Source organism: Dama dama, chromosome 20 (assembly GCF_033118175.1).
Source record: "Dama dama isolate Ldn47 chromosome 20, ASM3311817v1, whole genome shotgun sequence".
Lineage (NCBI taxonomy): Eukaryota > Metazoa > Chordata > Mammalia > Artiodactyla > Cervidae > Dama > Dama dama.
The window spans coordinates 18910593-18930087 of record NC_083700.1 but is presented as its reverse complement, the minus strand read 5'-3'; the positions used below and the strand labels follow the sequence as shown (position 1 = coordinate 18930087).

Here is a 19495-nt window from a genome sequence, read left to right as displayed (position 1 = left end):
CTGTGACAAGAAGAGGTAAAGAATGAAGTTCTTTACCTCTTTTTGTCTTTCTTGTGTCCTTCTGCTGTTATTGAAGAGTCATTTATCTTAGAAGGTGTGGGGCCCTTGTATCCTTCCTGGTGGCCTTTTGCTCTATACACAAGTGATACTTCTGGGATCTCATAATAGATAATGATGATGAGAATTGCTTGTGAGCTTACCTAGGATTTTGGAACTTATGATGGCCTTTCTTGAAGATGCTATTTCCAGAAAAAACAGAACCGAACAACATTGATTGGTTCATTGAAAAACATTTTTTTTAAGTTTTATGTAAAAGTAAAGATTTTCTCTGAGCCAATAATACAATTTGTTAAAGAGGGAGAGAGAGGCCAGAAGTTCAGTGAAAGGGATTAAAGAGATCAAAGCACATTCTTAGGGACTGCAAAGATTCTATCCTATGTTATTAAAGCTCAGACTTTTCTCCCTGTAGCAGTTCCTTCTTGTGAACAGTGTCATGTAATTTCTTCCAGATTCTGAGACTCCAGAAAGATGTCTTATCAGCAGCAGCAGTGCAAGCAGCCCTGCCAGCCACCTCCAGTAGTGTGCACTCCCAAGTGCCCTGAGCCTTGCCCACCTCCAAAGTGTCCTGAGCCTTGCCCACCTCCAAAGTGCCCTGAGCCATGCCCACCTCCTCAGTGCCAGCAGAAATGCCCTCCTGTGCCACCTCCCCAACAATGCCAGCAGAAGTGCCCACCCAAAAGCAAGTAGAAGCATCAGCTTGTATCTGGATCAGGAAAGGATGAGGACAACTGACTCACCTGGCTCCACAGCTCCACCTTCATCTTCCCTTTAAAGCCTATCATGGATATAGAAGAAGCTTCTCCATCCTTCAGCCTGCAGTATGCCCGTAATGATTCCTGACAACCAGAGGTTTCCTTCCTGAGGCTGCTGTTCTGCTCTCCTCTGGGAGGACAGCTGGGAAAGCATCACAGAGCTTCAGATGGAAGAGCAGCAGCTTTTCTCCTGGGCACCATCAGAGGATTCTCTCCCTCTCTTGGGTCTGTCTGTCACCTGGGCAGGGGTTTCTACCAGCTGGTCAACTGTTGCTTATCCTCCTCTTCATGAATAAACCACAGTTCCTTTGTGTGATGGCAAAAATGTTTTCTTTTCAAAAGTTTTTAGTAATACCATATCATCATCTGTTTTCTTTCTATCCTTTGATGCCAAGGTTCAAGCTCTCACCATCAGTGCTGTCTAAATTTTGAGTCTTACCAGGGAATGCTTCTACATAATTTCAATTCCATGTTGTATCCTTAATTATCACTTGATGGTTTGAGGATCAAAATATTTATCTCTCCAGGTTTTCAGTCCCTTTAGTAAAATGTAGGGAAAATTGTATTTTCACTCCAAATTTCTGAGGAATCAATATCCAAAGAAGGTCTATAATTTAGCTGGGACATGCCAGACTCATAAATAGCACTTGGAAGGCAGTTCGGTTCAGTTCAGTGCAGTCACTCAGTCGTGTCAGACTCTTTGTGACCCCATGGACTGCAGCACGCCAAATTTCCCTGTCCAGGTCCTCATTGTCTGCATTATCACCACCGTTACCAGCACCTCTGTTACCCTCACCACGATATTAGCTCCAGAAGGATAGTAGCTCAGAAATAGCTTCTGTTTCAAACAAGAAGTTTCTTAACACTGTACTGTACTTTCATATTCTGGTTTTTTTTTTTTTTCCTTTTCTAATTTAGCCGTATTTTTTAGATGCTATTGCTGATAAAGGGCTTTTGGAAATTAATGAAATAGTCTGCATAAGGTTATAGTAGTTCTTAAAAGATGGGTAGTACCAAAGAAAGGTAAATATAAGGGGTACTTACCAGGTAAGGTGCTGCCTCCTCCCCATGTGTACCACCTTATATATTTTTTCACATCTGAAATTGCTTTCCTGATTATCTTGATCCCACCTTTGAAGAAATTTGAGGTTTACAGTGTCCATTGAGATTTACAAAGTCACTATTGCTAGGCAGCTTAGTGTCTAAGTGCTTAGCTGTGAAATTGAGCTGAGGAAAAAGGTAATCTTTGTTATTTCTTCTTGTGGCCCTAAGTGTCCACAAGTCAAATAGTTCATTCAGATCAAACACACACAGGCACACACACACACACACACACACACTAAAAATAACATTATTCCTAAATGTAACCAAGTCTTCAAATCAAATCATTCTGTACCTATACACAAGATAGATTCAATCTTTCTCTTTCTACAGTCTTCATTCACAAACCTAGAAGCAAAGGACTCTATAAAGATAGAACTGTAGATGGAAAAAGATACCCAAATTACTGCTCAATCCTCATTAGACTATGACATGAATGAAAAAAAAAAAAAAAAAAAACAACTGATATTTGGGATCTGTTCCTACTGTAGCTAGTGTTATTTGACCTAACACAAAAATTAGTTTTCTGAGATGGGATGCTACTGTAACAAATCTTAGAAATGTAGCCTTAGCTTAGAAATCTGCAGGTGGTTGGCAAAGAAACTGATATTGGAGACCATAAATGTGATGATACGTGTTATTCAATGGCAAAAAGTTTGAAAAATGACTTGCGAGGTTGAGCATATGTTCGTTATTTGTTGTATTGATCAGGGTATTTTGATACACATATGTTCAGGAAATAGTTGTCTGGTTTGCAAACCAGAAATGAAAAAAATGGAAAGAAAAATGTAGCCAAGATATTCAAAAACTTGTTGAACTAGAAAGCTCACCAGTTGTAATCCCCAAAGAGGAAGAGATGAGATTTTACATGGTTTTGAAGTTTGCATCCACTTCCATTTGACTGTAGCAACATAGAAAAGAGAGAAAATTTATAATCTGCCCATCTGTGTGCCAAGGAGCTCCAGTGGTAGCTCTATTATGTTCAGAGGAAAAGGCAGCAAAATAAATCAAGCCAGAAAATTACTTCTAGGAAAGGACCTGAGTGTGGTCTCTAGAACACAGAAAGGTTGGAGGAATGAAATACATTAGATGTCTAATAAGTTTTTGAGGAAATTGATGACTAAATATATGATATGCCAAAACTAAAGAGACCTTGATTTTTCAATAATAGAAACAACTTTCCATCCCTTCTTTCCCCTGTTTCCGCACTACCCATTTCAGACGTGGTCCATGCAGGTGACTAATGGGAATAACCACTATGAAATGGATACAAGGCCCACAGAGAATAACTGATGAGGGAAGCTGTCTCAGAGAATAGTATCAGAGCCTAACAGAGGCAAGGAGGAGAAGGAACACAGAAATTCTCAAACTTTGTTACTCTTCTGTGTGATGGTTATTCTTTCATCTTTTCCCCTACAGCCTTAGTCAGGTATAACTGACAAATTAAAATGTGTATATTTATGGTGTATAATGTGATGATTTGATGTATAATGTATACATTATACGTGATTTGATGTATAATTGTATAATGTGATGACCTATGCATACTTTGTGCAATGAGTACCACCATCAGCTACTTAACATGTTAGTTACCTCAACAGTAATCATTTAAATGTGTGTGTGAGTGCACATGGGTGTGTGTGTTTGATGAGAATTTACTAAGATTTACTCTCTTAGCAAGTCTCAAGTGTACAACAGTGTTATTAACTAGACTCACCATCATTTACATTGTCTCCCAGAGCTCTTTGATCTTATAACCTAAGCCTTGGACCCTTTATCCAGCATCTCCACTTTTGCCTCACCCCTCAGCCTCTCCTAACCACCATTCTACTCTCTGCTTCTGTGATATATATGAGTTTGGCAACACATTCCTGAATAACTGATGGCTCAAAGAAGAAATAATAAATAAAATTGCAAAATACTTTGGGAGGAATGAAAATGAAGGAGCAGTATACCAGAACTTCAGTGATACATGTAATGCAGTGCGTAGAGAGAAATTAGTGGCTGGACACATCTATATTAAAAAAGATCAAAGGTCTCAAATCAATATATCAGTATCCTTATAGACATATATACACAGGTGTGGGTTTATGGAAAATAAAAAATCTTAACACCAAATATAGCAAAGTATTATCAATGCTTATTTCTGGCAAGTTGATATTGGTGGTCATATGATGATGATGTATAACATATATGATGTAATTTTATTTTTATAACTTCATGATAATAATTTTAAAAATAGTAGTGAGGATGTTGCTAAGCTAGAGGAAAATGATATATATTGGCCTTCTGGGATACTGCTGATGCTCTTTATGCACTCCCATATGAGCAGTCCAAGGGAGCCATCCACTTCCTTATTGGAGCATCCCCTCTGTATCTTCTCCCCATAATTCTCATCTCAATTCTCAACCTTCTGGTTAGGGACCACACATTTTACCTCCACACTCCTCTCACACTCACAACCCAAAGGTTTCAAACCCTGATCACTGGACTGACAGTTGATGCCACTTGAGATTTAAAGGAGGGCTTGTTTCTTCTTGTCTCATCTCCTTCTCCTTACTCAGCTCCTCTCCTCTCCTGTGATGTGGCAAAATTATCCTCAACTGTGCAGAAAACTTAGAGAATTATACTGGTTCACAGGAGGAACTGGAGTTCAAACTATGCACCACTTGGAAGATTTCAAATCCACAGCCTGGTAGCTGATATAACAAATAGAGAAATGCATATTTTGTTCAGTTTCATGGTTCTTCCCTTTTTCTGCATTGTCATTTTTTTTTTTTTTTCATTTGTACAGGACAATGACCTCCATGATTCCCGGAAAAATCATTCCTTCTGGTTCAGATAGTGACTGAGGGAGTTTTCTGTAGGTTCACATTCCTGACTCAGAAAAGTCTTGTGGTGTGTTTAGGGCAGCCACATCCCACATTCTTTTCCAGCCTCCAACTTAATTTTCTCAAGTGTCTCCCCTTTCTTCTGCCTGTTCTCTTTTGTGCTCCATATTCAACACCCTCACCCTGTACCCTTCCACAGAAGCTGGTGGCTTTGGCCCAGGCTTTGGGGTCTTGTTAGCCCCCTCGGACCCTCAGCACATTTGCAGGCACAGCCACTGGATGTGCTGCCGTTGACACCAAGTGACCCTTCATTTCCGTCACCCCTGTTCTCTTCACATCCATGCTTGCTAGATCACCTCTGACTTCACACTGTAAGCATCATGAGGGCTGGAATCTTCTCTGTACTGCTCAAGGCTGCAACCTTCTCTATCTTGTTCAGGGCTCTAAGCTCAGATCCCAGCCTGCTCCCTATTAAATAGTAAGAGCTTATCTAATGTCTGTTGAGTTGCTGAATGATTTATACCTTTACTGAATGATCCTATGGACTTCTCCTTTCCAGGCAGAAACCTTTCCTCATGGTCCAGCAAAGTAGGAAACACACAGTTCAGTCCTATCCACCCCTACCACAGTCCAATTTTCAATAATGGAGCAGGGGTTGGATAGCCTCAGTAAGAACTTCCATGGGGGAAAAAGAGAGGAAGGGAGATAGATAATCAGTATCTAATCCACATGAACTCTGAAATACCTCTTAAGAAGCATGATGAAGTCCACCCTCTCATTAGAAATAATGAGAATTTTTTTCTTTTAAAAACTTTTTCTTCTAGTATAGTTGATTTACAATGTTGTGTTAGTTATAGGTATACAGCAAAGTGATACATATACAACTATCTATTCTTTTCCAACTATTTTCCCATTTAAGTTATTACAGAATACTGAGCAGAGTCCACTGTGCTATACAGTAGGTCCTTGTTGGTTATCTATTTAAATATACTAATGTGTACATGTCAGCCTCAGGTTCACAATCTATCATTTTCCAACCCACCCTTTCCCCCTGGTAACCATAAGTTTGTTCTCTAAGTCTGTGACTGTTTCTGTTTTGTAAATAAGTTTGTTTGTATAATTAGATTCTACATGTAAGCAATATCATAGGAGTCTTTTCTTTCTCTGTTTGACTTACTTCAGTTAGTATGATAATCTCCCAGTCCATATTGCTGCAAATGGCATAATTTCTTTCTTTTTAATGACCAAGTAATATTCCATTGTATATGTGTATCACATCTTCTTTATCCATTTATCTGTCAATGGATATTTAAATTACTTCCACATCCTAGCTAATGTGAACAGTGCTGCAATGGACGATGAAGTGCATATATCCTATCTAACCATGTTTTTCTCCAGATACATGCCCAGGAGTGGGACTGCTATATCATACAGTAGCTCTATTTTTAGTTTTTTAAAGAACCTCCATACTGTTCTCCATAGTGGCTGTACCAATTTACATTCCCACCAAAAGTGTGGGAGGGTTCCCTTTTCACCACACCCTCTCCAGCATTTATTGTTTGTAGATTTTTTGATGGTGGCCTTCCTGATTGATGTGATATCACTTTGTAGTTTTGATTGGCATTTCTCTAATAGCAAAGTCGAGCACCTTTCCATGTGCCTCTTGGCCACCTATATGACTTCTTTGGAGAAATATCTCCTTAGGTCTTCTGCACATCTTTTGATTTGGTTGTTTGTTTTTTTCAATATTGAACTGCATGAGCTGCTTGTAAATTTTGGAGATTAATCCCTAGTAAGTTGCATGGTTTGCAAATACTTTCTCTCATCTGTGGTTTGTCTTTTCATTTTGTTTATGATTTTCTTTGCTGTGTTTGAGTTTAATTAGATACCATTTATTTATTTTTTATTTTTATTTCCATTACTCTAGGAGACAGACCAAAAACAAGAATTTACTGTGATTTATGTCAGAGTGTTCTGCTTATGTTTTCCTCTCAGAGTTTTATAGTATCCAGTCTTATGTTTAGGTCTTTAGTCCATTTTGAGCTATTTTTGTGTATGGTGTTAAAGAATGTTAAATTTTCTTTTCTTTTTTTACATGTGGCTGTCCAGTTTTCCCAGTGCCATTTACTGAAGAGAGTGTCTTTTTTTCCTTTATATCAGCTTGCCTCTTCTGTTGTAGAGTAGTTGACCACTGGTATGTGGCACATTTCTGGGCTTTTTATCCTGTTCCATTGATCTATATTTCTGGTTTTTTGCCAGTAACATACTATTTTGATGACTGTGACCTTGTAGTATAGTCTGAAGTCAGGGAGCCTGATTCTTCCAGCTCCATTTTTCTTTCTCAAGATTGCTTTGTCTATTTGGGGTCTTTTGTGTTTCCATATAAATTTAGGAATATTTGTTCTAGTTCTTGAAAAATACATTAGGTATTTTGATAAGAGTTCCATTGGATCCATAAATTACTTTGGGTAGTTTGAACATTTTTGGCAACATCAGTCTTTCCATTCAATGACCCTGGACGACAGTTCTTTGATATGACATGGGCTCCACTCTCTAAAAGGCACTCTTGTCTTCCATGGCTTCTTCCTTCATTACCTTTTCCTGAAGTGGGTTGGATATTCTTCTCTGGGGTGGTGCAGCTTAGGCTGCTCTTTCTGCTTTGATATTGCTTTGTGTGTGTGCTCAATCACTCTGTCATGTCCAACTCTTTGCGACCTCGTGGACTGTAACCCACCAGGCTCCTCTGTCAATGGGGTTTTCCTGTCAAGAATACTGGAGTGGAATCATCAGTATCATCTTTATAGATTCTATATATATGTATTAATGTACAGTATTTATCCTTCTCTTTCTGACTTACTTCACTCTGTATAATAGGTTCTAGGTTCATCCACCTCATTAGAACCAACTCAAATGCATTCCTTTTTTATAGCTGAGTAATATTCCATTGTGTATATGTATTGCAATGTCGTGTGTGCTCAGTCATGTTTGACTCTTTATGACCCGATGGACTGTAGCCCACTAGCTTCCTCTGTCCATTGGATTCTCTGGACAAGAATACTGGAGTGGGTTGCAATGCCCTCCTCCAGGGACCGCAACATTACCATATGTAAAATAGATAGCCAGTGTGAGTTCAATGCATGAAACAGGGCACCCAAAGCCAGTGTTCTATGACAACCTAGAGGGATAAGATGGGGAGGGAAGTGGGAGGGGGGTTCAGGATGGAGGGGACATGTGTATGCCTATGGCCAATTCACATTGATGTATGGCAAAATTCATTAGAATATTGTAATTATCCTCCAATTAAAATAAATAAATAAAGCAAGAATACTGAGGCTTCTGATTTTTTTTCTAGTCATCTCCCCTGGCTGTAACTCTATTCAAAGCTTTTTTTCCCTGACCTAATACTTAAGCCAGACTCATTTCTTTGCTTCCTTGGCCTTTTTTACTTAAATGTGCTTCTACTGCCCTGATGCCCTCTGGAATGGTGTGGATAGGAATATTACACCTTTAAACTCACTTTACCTTCAAAGACAGGTCTTAAAGTCTTTGTTTCTTTGATCTTATCTCTTTGTGTTGAGATTTAGAAGTAGTCGACTTTTCCTATGGAATTGCTGTACTGTTTCACTTGCAAATTGGTCACTTCTTTAATCAATTTGTTAATATTTTGCCACTAGTAGCAGCCGATAATAACCAAATCTCTGCATCTTTCCAGTCACTTTTCTTTCTTGTCTGTAACTACAAGCTCATTGGGCAAACTGCTTTTCAAGTAATAGGTAACAATTTTACTGATTCAGTGATTTAACACATTGTAACCTTTAGGAAGTACTCTGGAAGGGTGGGGCAGGAGGCATCCTTGTGTCTGGTAATTCAGGGAGCCCTATTCTGAATACATATAAAACCAATATTACTGCTACATTAAAAAGAGAAAGAAAGAAAAAATTCATAGTGTGGAGATGTAGAGAGGGCAGTTAGAGGGGTAATTACACCATTGGCTGAAACTAAAGAAAGGGACTCTGATGGTCCTGAGCCAGGATTAAAGGTAGGAAGCCACGGTAGGGCTTTTATTGTGCCCTGTATAACAAAGAAGATAAGATAGGTGGCATTTGGCTAGTAAAGGTATAGTAGAGTAGTTTTCCCCAATATTCAATTATTCTCATACCAGCACCCCTATATGACCACAGCATCGTATCCTTGTGCTATAATATTTGCTTAATATATCTGTTTAACATTTACTCATAGCAAAAGGTATTTTTTTAGATTTTTACTTATTGACTGATTTTGAGCTGTGTTGGGCCTTGTTGCTGTGCATAGGCTTTTCTCTAGTTGCGGAGAGTAGGGTCTACTCTAGCTGTCGTGTGTGGGCTTGTCATTGTGGGGGCTTCTCTTGCTGTGGAACAGGCCCTAGAGTGACGGGTTTCCGTGGTTCCAGTGTGCGGTCTTAGATGACATGCAGCATGTGGAATCTTCCCAGACCAGGGATTGAACCCATCTCCCCTGCACTGGCAGGCAGATTATTAACCACTGAGCACCAAAGAAGTCCCAAATGATATTTTTTTCAAAAGGCACAATTATTATAGTTACTCTGTTAAAATAATTCAATGATATTCTCATCACACAGGGCAAACTAAAGTCTGCTAAAAGTACATATCCTTGGTAAGTCAAGTTCCTATTTTTGAGAGGTATTTATATATGACTTTAACCCACTTTTATAGGTAACCCTATCTGAGAGTGGGAACTTTCCCAAAAAAGTCCAAAAGATATGAGACATTTGGGAGCCTGAAGAAACAGTCCTCAATGCATTTTACTCTGGGTTAATTTCTTCTGAGGATGTGCCATGGAAAAAGAAGGATTTGCCATGCCCTGATCATGGCTGATGGCAGAGACTAAAAGCAGGAGATGAACTTACTTTCTTTTGGCCCCAGTCTTTCTTCCAGTTACCATTTCCAGTCCAGCCACAGTGCCCCCAGAACATGCCAGGCAAGCTACTACCTTGGAGCATTTTCTTTGGATATTCTCTTGACCTGAAATTCTTTCAACAGATACCTTAATATCTAGCTTCACCTCCCTTAAGTCTGTCCAAACATCCTCTTCTCAAAGAGGATACACAGCCCCCATTCTTACCTCTTTGATGCCCCCAATTGCTTCCACTACTATTTCATTTTTTCATAGCATTTAATACATAATTTACTTAGCCATCATGTTCTTTACTGTTTATCTCCACCTTCCTCTCTAGCATGTGAACTCCACAAGGTCAGAGATCTGTGTTATTGTTCACTGACTCATCCCAAGTGTCTGGAACACAGCCTGACATATTGCAACACATAAGAATCAGTTGAATGAATGAACTGGAGGGGTTCTCCTTGGGATTATACTTAACAGAAAAAGGCTTCTCTCCTGAACTTAAAAAAAAAAAAGTGAAGTCACTCAGTCGTGTCCGACTCTCTGCGACCCCGACTCTACAGCCTACCAGGCTCCTCCGTCCGTGGAATTCTCCAGGCAAGAATACTGGAGTGGCTTACCATTTCCTTCTCCAGGGTATCTTCCCAACCCAGGGATCAAACCCAGGTCTCCCACATTGGAGGCAGACGCTTTAACCTCTGAGCCACCAGGGAAGCCCAAACTTACTACCATGCAATATTCTAGAGGTAAGCTGAGGAAGTGATAGCTTTCAGTGAATGATGTTGGATTGCTGATCTTCAAAGAAGAAAATTTAGCTTATGGACCAGGAACCAACCTTAATCACTCAAGAGCTTTTGTGTAGCACAGTTTTATTAAAGTGAAAAAGGGACAGAGAAAGCTTCTGACAGACATCAGAAGGGGGATGGAGAGTGCCCCCCTCACTCGCCTAAACAAGGGAGCTATATACCTTTTAAATTAGTTATTACAGTAAATCAAAAGAATGTCTCAAGGTTGTAAAGGTCTTACTAGATCCACTCCCACAATTTACATTTTAAGATGACAGGATTAGAACTGACAATAGAAAGATCTTACCAGACCCACTTCCACAATATACATTTTAAGATAACAGGATTAATCAGAAGGTTCTCAAGGAGAAACAGGTCCTCAAGCAGGATACATTGCTGTTATATTATCATTGGTGCAGAGTTTAAGCTGACTTGTTTTATTGTGCAATCATCAGCTCTGTCTGGGCTTAAGGAAAAAAATGTTTGCCCTTTTCTCCTCCTTGAGAACTCCAGACCCCAATCTCCTCCTCAAGAAAAAAATGTTTGCCCTTTTCTCCTCCTTGAGAACTCCAGGCCCCAATCTCCTCCTCAAGAACCCCAGATCTCTCTCTCTTCTTTGAGGACCCCAGACTTCTTAACAACCTACCTAAGAATTGACTCTCATTCACCTCCCCACCCCACCCCCTTTTTCTTTTAGGAGAATTATGTTGCCAAGGGAAAGGGGCATCATTTTCATTCCATAACTACTTTCTGCTGTTGAGGGGTACTGTCCCTAAATTGTTGAGGCAACATATTCTCCAAACCCTCATACTGAGGGTCTCTGACCCAGGGGCCCCAGCTAACAGTTGGAGAAGGCTGTGGCTCTTATAGGAGCCTGGACAGCCATTTGTAACTTAAAATCTTTCAGACAGAAATGATCCAGTTACACAGTTATATATACAAGGCAAAATAGTCATTAAACCAAGTTAAAACATAATCAAAATTAAAAGTCACATTATGTCCATAGTTAAGATACAATATGTTATACCAGTCCATCTTAGGATTGTTAGATGTCATTATAGAGTTGAAGAAAGTCTTTTCCTTGAAATGGAGAAACCCACCATGGGAAGGCTTCAGTTGATGAGGAGGGGGAGTACTCTGCAGACCCAGCAAGCCGACTGATTGTGGAGGCTGGGTCAGGTGTCACCTCCCAGAGTTCTCATAATGTTTGTTGAAAAGCTGAAAGCAGAGTCACATGGTTAATTCTAAGGCTTTAGGATCCATGACAATATCTGTGTGCAAAAACAGTCTGTCAGAGACAGTCACTTCTTATGGGCAGTTTGAGACCTCATTAAAGCTATGAGTAAAACTTTAAACCAACTCTCTTGTGTTTCCTGAGTTAGTTTACACAGATGCCTCTTAATAATATCATCAGCTTTTTTAACTTTCTCTGAAGATTGGGGTCTCCAGGAACAGTGTAAGTGGATGTCTATTGACATCCCTTGAGTTACAGCAGCTTTAAAGGCAGAGCATTGTTGCTCTGAACTTTAGAGTTTAAGGTCCCACTTACATCATGAGAAGTCAGTACAGTAAGATTTTGCCCATTAGGAAACTTATGAGCTTTAGGCATTAGCAAAACAATAGTAGCAAGTATCCTTAAGGAATGTGGCCATTGCCTTTTTTTTCAGTAGCAAACAAACTAAATTCTGATCCTGTGGGCAAGCTCAAAGTAGGAGACTGCAAGGGAGCAGTTTGAAGAATCTTAAAAGCCGTTTGAGTCTCAGGGGACCAAATCAGCTTGCTGGTTTGGGCCTGCTGAGTCTCGGTTATAAGTTTATATAAAGATCAGGCAGTAGCCTGTGATGCCCCCAAATCCTCTCAATTGTCTTAAAGTCATAGGTAGGGGATAATTTAACCCTAGAAAGCATCCTTCAAATCAATGACTGAAAAATATTTGGCTCGTTCAGGAATTTCCGACAATAAAGTATAAGGAATAGGCACTTATTATTCGTATATCTCAAACAAGTCTCCATTTATCATTTAACTTTTTTTACACCCAAAATAAGAGTGTTGCATGGACTGTTACAGGAAATTAATAGTCCTTGTTCCTTTAAATTTTTAATGATAGGCTTTAACCCTTCCTTAACCTTGGGCTTTAGTGTGTACTGTTTTGATGTGGAAATAGGTGAGGGTTGAAAACAACAGGAACAGCATTTTGTGCTCAATCCACAGTTTTTCCATCAGCCCACACTCCAAGATTTACATTTTGTTGAATTAAAAAAGAACAGGTTCCATATTCAGGAAAACAGATACCTGGACCCTGTTCAGTATATCCCTCCTCAGAAAGGGTGAGGGAGACTCTGGCACAATTAGAAACTAGAGAAAATAGCACAGAGTCCTAGTTGCAGCTTAAAGGATGAATGAAATAATAGCATTTGGCTCATCCAGACAATCCCATTATGGTAGTGGATTGTTAGGAAAGCGGACTAGGGGCTTCAGTGAGCACAGAGAAATGTGCCCCAGTGTCCAGAAGGAAATTGATTGATTGGCCCCCCACAGTTATTGGTAGTCAGGTGTTTGTGGGGACCCCAGGGCACCTTCAGTCCCAATTGTCCTGAGAGTCTGACCCCTGGGACCTATACCTCAGAGGACAGTCTCTTCTCCAGTGTGGTTCTTTGTAGATCAGACAGGGAGCTGGGGGGTGAGGGGCAGCTTACATGCCTGAGGGCATCCCACTTGAGATGCCTTGCTTTCCCACAGTAATAACAAGTCCATCCTTTTCCACCTGGGTTCCTCTGGGCATTTTTCCTCAGGCTGTTTCAGAACATATCTAACAGCCTTTGTTGGGGCTTCAGTCTTTTGGGTTCTTTTTTCCTCCTATTTTCCTCCTCATATTCTTTACCCCATAATATACCATCTGAGCCAGCTGCAACAGTTTTTTTTTTTTTTTTTTTTTTTTTTTTTTTTTTTTTAAGACTGATTTGGTCCAAACGCCTGTTTTAGTAGCTTGTGGCAGATATCTGGAGCTGACTGAGTGAGAAATCTATGTTTTAAGATCATTCCTCCCTCTGCATTTTTGGGATCAATGTCAGTAAACTTGTGGACAGCCTCCCATAGTCTATCAAAGAATTTACCAGGAGTTTCCTTCTCTCCCTATTCTATGTCAGCCAACTTAGCATAGTCTAAAGTCTTAGTGTATGCTCACTTGAGTCTTTTAAGAATACATTTTGCAAAGTGGCTCTGATCCCACCTTCCTTTAGCCATGTTATAGTCTCAATCTGGCACTGTTATGGGAACTGCTTGGCTCCCAGTAGGGAGGAGGGCTATTTCATGTTCCCTCTTTCCACTTGCCTTCAAGCCATTTGTCTCCAAAAGTAGTAGTTGCCCCCCAAAACCCGAGCTCTTGAGTCAGGAGTCAGTGTCTGTCCCAAGACATACATTACATCTCTCCAAGTAAGGTCATAAACTAAAGTTAGTCCCATAAAGGCTTCTATGTGATTTTTGAATCTTCTAAATAGTCTCATCAACAATTGGAACTATTTTCATTTCTACCTAGAGTGAGGTAACCCCTCCTGGAAGGGTGCCCTGATTCTCAGCCTGTTTAGTTGAGAGCCCCAGATACAAGGGCAAAGTAAGAGGACAGGAGGCAGCTGAAGCTTTCACACCTAAATCTGCACCCTTAGGACATAAGTCTAGCAAGCCTCTCAGAGAGATAAAGAGCAACATATATGGCACTTCTACCCATTTCTCTTGTCTTCCACAGAGCCAATCTAATTGTAAAACAGTATTATAATTGAAACCCTTCAACTGGTCAATGTTCCCCATCTTCCAAAGGATGCTGTGGCCATTCAGTATCACAAAAGAAGATCAGGCATGTCTTTTTAAATTCTGGGGATCGAACTTTTCCCAGTTTCTTAAAACATACTTTTTAAAGGAGTGGTTCTAGAACTGTTAGCTCCCACCTGTGAGAGAGAAAAAAGCGGCATCCACAGCCGTGGCTTGTTTTCACTGGAGGCATCCCTCCCTGCTCTAGGTGGGGGTGTAGACAGGCTTTCCAGGGATGCTTTCCTTCCCTGGTTGGACTTCATCTGTCCCTTACCAATGCAGGTGCCTTACTCGTCCCTCCTGGTTCTACCACCAGTGCAGGGTGGAGATGCACCAGGGGTAAACCTGATGGCATCCCAGATTGATTTAGTTCCTTGCCACCAAGACCTTTGTTTGATTTGTCCCTTTCCTCCAATGCCACCCAGGGTGGAGCAGAGTAGCTTTCCTGGAATGTTTCCCAAGCTAGGGCTACTAGAGGAAGCATCTATCTCCCCTGTGCCTATCCACATTCCTGAGTGCTGTCCTGACCACAATAGACACATTGAGTTATAAAGGGATGAGCTGAAAACCCAAGACGCCCCTTCCCTGAGTCTCACCACACCAGTATATGTGATAGCAAAAGGGTTGGCCAGCGAGGGAAAAATGATTTTTGTCCTCAAGTTACTAGGGCCAATCCTTCCAGTTCATTCCCACAGATTTCCCAGAAAGAATATCTAAGGAGTTGAGACAGAAGCCATTAGAGAGCTTTTTCTGGTCTGCTAACAGCTAGCATTACCAAAGCAAGAATACCATTGCACTTCCAAACTGGCATTCATAACCTATGTTCTTAGAAACCTCATGTTTGCTAGCAGCACTTCCATCCATATAGTTTGGAGGCATGGCTATGACAAGGACTAGCTTTTAGGACTCTGGCTCTGTATGGAAACAGTCAATAAAGAGACACTGCTAGAGCTAGAGTTCCACCTAGTTCCCAAATGTGCTCCTAGAAAGTCTAGGTGTCTCATGACTGTTCCAAGTTTGGGGTCTAAGTAAAAGAACACAGTAATGGCTTGAATCACAAGTACCTTGAAAGTCTATGATCGGAGAGATTAGGTTAGTAGTTCTAATTCCCCACATGATTACAAAATGGTCAAAGAGACCAGCAAAAGGTGACAGAGAAAGGAAAGTTCAGTCCACTTGCTTCACCCAGAGGCTGTTAATCACTCACACACACACACACACACACACACACACACACAGGCACACCGCAGAGTTAGTAAAGTAAAGCAGAAAATGTGCCTACTGAGAAAGCAGAGAGGCCAGAACTCTAAGTGTTCTTACCTTGTCCTGAAGATCCTGGACAAGCCCCCAAGATGATAGCCTATGGTGAACGATGCCAGATTCCTGATCTCCAAAGAAGATTTAGCTTTGGAACCAGGAACCAGGGTTGATCACTCAAGAGCTTTTGTGTAGCAGAGTTTTATTAAAGCGAAAAAGAGACAGCGAAAGCTTCTGACATAGACATCAGAAGGGGGATGGAGAGTGCCCCCCTTGCTAGTCTTAGCAAGGGAGTTATATAAGTTTTCAATTGGTTATTACAGTAAATCAAAAGAATGTCTCAAGTTTGAAAAGGTCTTACTAGACCCACTCCCACAATTTACATTTTAAGATGACAAGATTAGAACTGATAATAGAAAGATCTTACCAGACCCACTCCCATAATATACATTTTAAGATAACAGGATTAGTCAGAAGGTTCTCAAGAAGGAGAAACAGGTCCTCAAGCAGGATACATTGCTGTTATATTATCATTGGTACAGAGTTTAAGCTGACTTGTTTTGTTGTGCAATCATCAGCTCTGGGCTTAAAGAAAAGAAAATGTCCTTTTTTCCTCCTTGAGAACCCAGACCTCTCTTTCTTCCTCGAGGACCCAGAACTTCTTGTCAACCTACCTAAGAATCAACTCTCTCAGAAGTACTGTCCTCAGCCACACCAACATTTCCAAAGTCTCAAAAGGCACCTGGATCAAACCCAACTTTATTACAATGATCTATCTGTCTTTATGTGCTCTGAGCATTGACTTCCATTTTCTGAATGACTGTATATCTATATCTGCTTTGTGAACTACAAGCCTGTTCCATAATTGTCCTAACCTGGCTTCTCCAGAAAGCTGTACCTGATACTAAGCCTCATGGGCAAGGGTTTATTTGGAAATGTGATCTCAGAGGAAAGGAATGATGGATACAGGGATAACTGAGAAAGAAGAAATTCAAGGAGACATTATGAATAGAGGAGCCCGGTGTGCTACAGTCCATTAGGTCACAAAGAATCAGACACAACTGAGCCACTAAGACTTTTGTTTCTTATTATCTCTTTGCATGGAATAATTTGCAACAGGAATAACCGGTGTTCAAGTCCATGGGACCTTTTGAGGATCTTTAGGAAATGATCTCAGAACTAACTCTTTGATGATCTCACCTGGGGATGAAGGCAAGGAGTATTTATCCATAGCCTTCACTACCACCATTTGTCCAATTTGGTTTCATGTGTGTTAACTTCCCCCACACTCTGGACTGAGCACACGAGGGTGCATTGTGTTCCACGGGTTCCCTGAATGGTAGTATAATAGAAGCCCTGGCTCAGGAGGGGAGAGGAGGTTTCTATACAAAGCCCATCCAAATCTATACAGAAAGGACCATGTGACAGTGTACGGATAACCGGTAAAGCAGAGAGAATTTGTAGGTATGCCCAAGAGATATCTAGCACAGTTAACCAGCAAAACCAAGACATAAGAAAATTAGCAGCATCCTATTATCCTGAGAAATGCATCAGTGTAAGAGTTAAGGGCATGTGGAGAGAGGCTAGTTGCACTCAGAAGCCATATGGTTTCCCAGAAAATACACTGCCTAATCTAGCATTGCTAGTGAATAAAATGAGCTTCCATATATAGCAGAAATGACCTTAACACTCAACTATTCAGTACATTTTTGACAAAAGCAGGAGAATAAAGAGGAAATTCCAGGAACCGGAAAGGGGAGAGTGTTGCTGAGGGAAAGGAGGCAGGAGTCAGTCAGGTTCATCAGGTCAAAGCTTAGAGAATATTGAATGCCATTTCCCTTTGCACCCAGGGATGTGGGTCCAGGAGAGACATGAGAGGCAGCGGTTCAGCCTCTGAGCTGAGGTTCAGGTCAGCCAGGTCCATGAGCAGTATCATGGAGGACCAATGAGCAGGAAGCAGTTCACTCTAGGTCTGAGAATCCCACCAGATCAGCAGCAAGGTGTGCTTGGAACTCCTTCCATAGGGTCCTTTAAAGATATGGTTTGGGTGAGAAAATGCATGTACCCAAGTCTAAAGAAGAACTAAATTAGTAGAAGAGGCCTGGAACTCAGGCATGGTGGTGGCATTGGCCCTTGCCCACAGGGAAGTAACGGCATAAACTCTAGAGAAATATGTGGTTTGGCATAATGGCAGAAACATCTTTGTCTTGATGAGCCCTTACCCTGCCTCTCAGCCCATATTGTGAGGTTTGTCACCAGGGTGAAGTTCCTTTTATAAGAAAGGCCCTAGCCATTCCCCAAGCAGCCTCTGCGTGTCTCATAGCAAATAGCGTCGTTCATTCACGCATCCATCCTACGATCATCAGTCCACTAAGCAGCTACTACACGGGGTGCCAGGTGGGGATGGCTAGGGGACCCAGCGGGAGGAGCTTCGGTGCTGCCTGTCTGGTCGGCTCAAGTTCAGGGGACGTGACACAGCTGTGGAGCCAGCAGCTACTCCACAAACATGTAGGTAAGCAGTGTAAGAAGGAAGGGACCACCCAGACACTAAGGTTTAAAGAATAATCTGGATTTTCCAAAGACAGCAGCTTGACACAGATTGTATGTTTGAGGTCAATCTGGGTTAGTGACCTCAGCTTCATTTCATCTTGAGCAGAATGAACTCTAGTATAAAGGGTAAGGAATCCTGGATCTCTCCTCCCTATGTGGTCTCTAGGAAGTGGTAACCAAGACAGGCAGGGTCTTCATGGCCTGCTGTCACATAAGACAGAACAAGTGGATGCACCAAAAGTGCCAGGTTGTTCTGGGGCTGCAGAAATTGTCTTCACCAGTGTTTTCACTCATCACAGTCCCTATGCCCTTCTGCTATTGACTCTAAAGCCTTTCTTGGAGTAAAGGCTTTTTAGGACCCAAAGAATCATTTTAGCATTGCCTTCCCTCTTCCAGGCTACACTGAATGATGGATAAACAAAATTAATACTTTTTTCCAACCTGGGGAAATTCATACCACCATAACTTTGGCCTCCCAGCAGAACCAGAAACACCTGTTGTTCCTCTCCACATCCACTTCAAATGTTAAGCAGTCCAAACCCAGTCTATACTAAGGATTAGGAACTTCTAGAAAGAAGGCTTATTTTTAGTCAGCAGTCCTAGAGCTTCTTCCTTCTCTCTCCTTTCAGCCCATATCACCCTTTTTATAAACTCCAGACCAGGGTGCAAAATGTGCTCAGTGGAGGTAAGTCCTACGTGACATTGTTGTCAGACAGCAAATGCAAAAATATATCACAAAAGCTGAGCCAACAGTTATATGAGGGGGTGTAGGATGAATCATGTTTGGCAGGCAAAAAATGAAAACACAGCAACCCAGAAATATTCTGTTCCTCAAGACAGGTCTCATTCCCTATAAAAAAGCCAGTTGATTGGGGACACCACATCAGATCTGAGTAACCACACAGCTTGCCCTTCTCCATGTAGCAGGTGGGTCTTTTTTCTTGCAACCTTTTATCATTCCCTCAATGTATTTGACTTCTGTTGGAATCTCCTTGGTATTCTTGGTGTCTTTTCCCCCACTACGAAGTCCAGCCATTATAATGTTAACCTCCAGGAATATCTTTATTTCAAAAGCAATCATAGCTCAGGCTTGAAGGGACTTAAGACTTTACCAGTTCTGCTCCATCATTTCTTCTTGTGTCAGTGAGAAGGGGACTGGCATGTGCAAGGACCCACAGTTGGCAGGATAAGGAATAATAGAGAGAGCCCACTCTTAATAACCTTTTAACTATTTCTTTATTCATAATTTCAATACAGAGAATTTTATTCTTCAACAAATTGTTTTGTGAATATTCACTGTGTCTGGCCCTTTAGTGCTAAATATATATATATATATATATATATATTTTATATATATATATAAAAGTCACCTTCAAGAGGCGATGAGGACAAGTAAAGTGCTAAGGTGGTTCAGGAAGACAGGTAATTTCTGGAAGTCTTGCTGTAGTAAACCCAA

General features: G+C 41.0%; 1 protein-coding gene across 1 annotated transcript; it reads left to right on the top strand.

Annotated features, from left to right (window-relative positions):
• The first annotated feature begins 528 nt into the window (after nucleotides 1–528).
• LOC133040442 (small proline-rich protein 2E) lies at nucleotides 529–747 on the top strand. Its single transcript, XM_061120164.1, has one exon. It carries the CDS (start codon nucleotides 529–531, stop codon nucleotides 745–747), a length of 219 nt encoding a protein of 72 aa, XP_060976147.1.
• The last annotated feature ends 18748 nt before the right edge of the window (nucleotides 748–19495 follow it).

Coding starts and splice junctions, on each gene's coding strand:
- LOC133040442 (XM_061120164.1), top strand. CDS start 529: ATGTCTTATCAGCAGCAGCAGTGCAAGCAGCCCTGCCAGCCACCTCCA.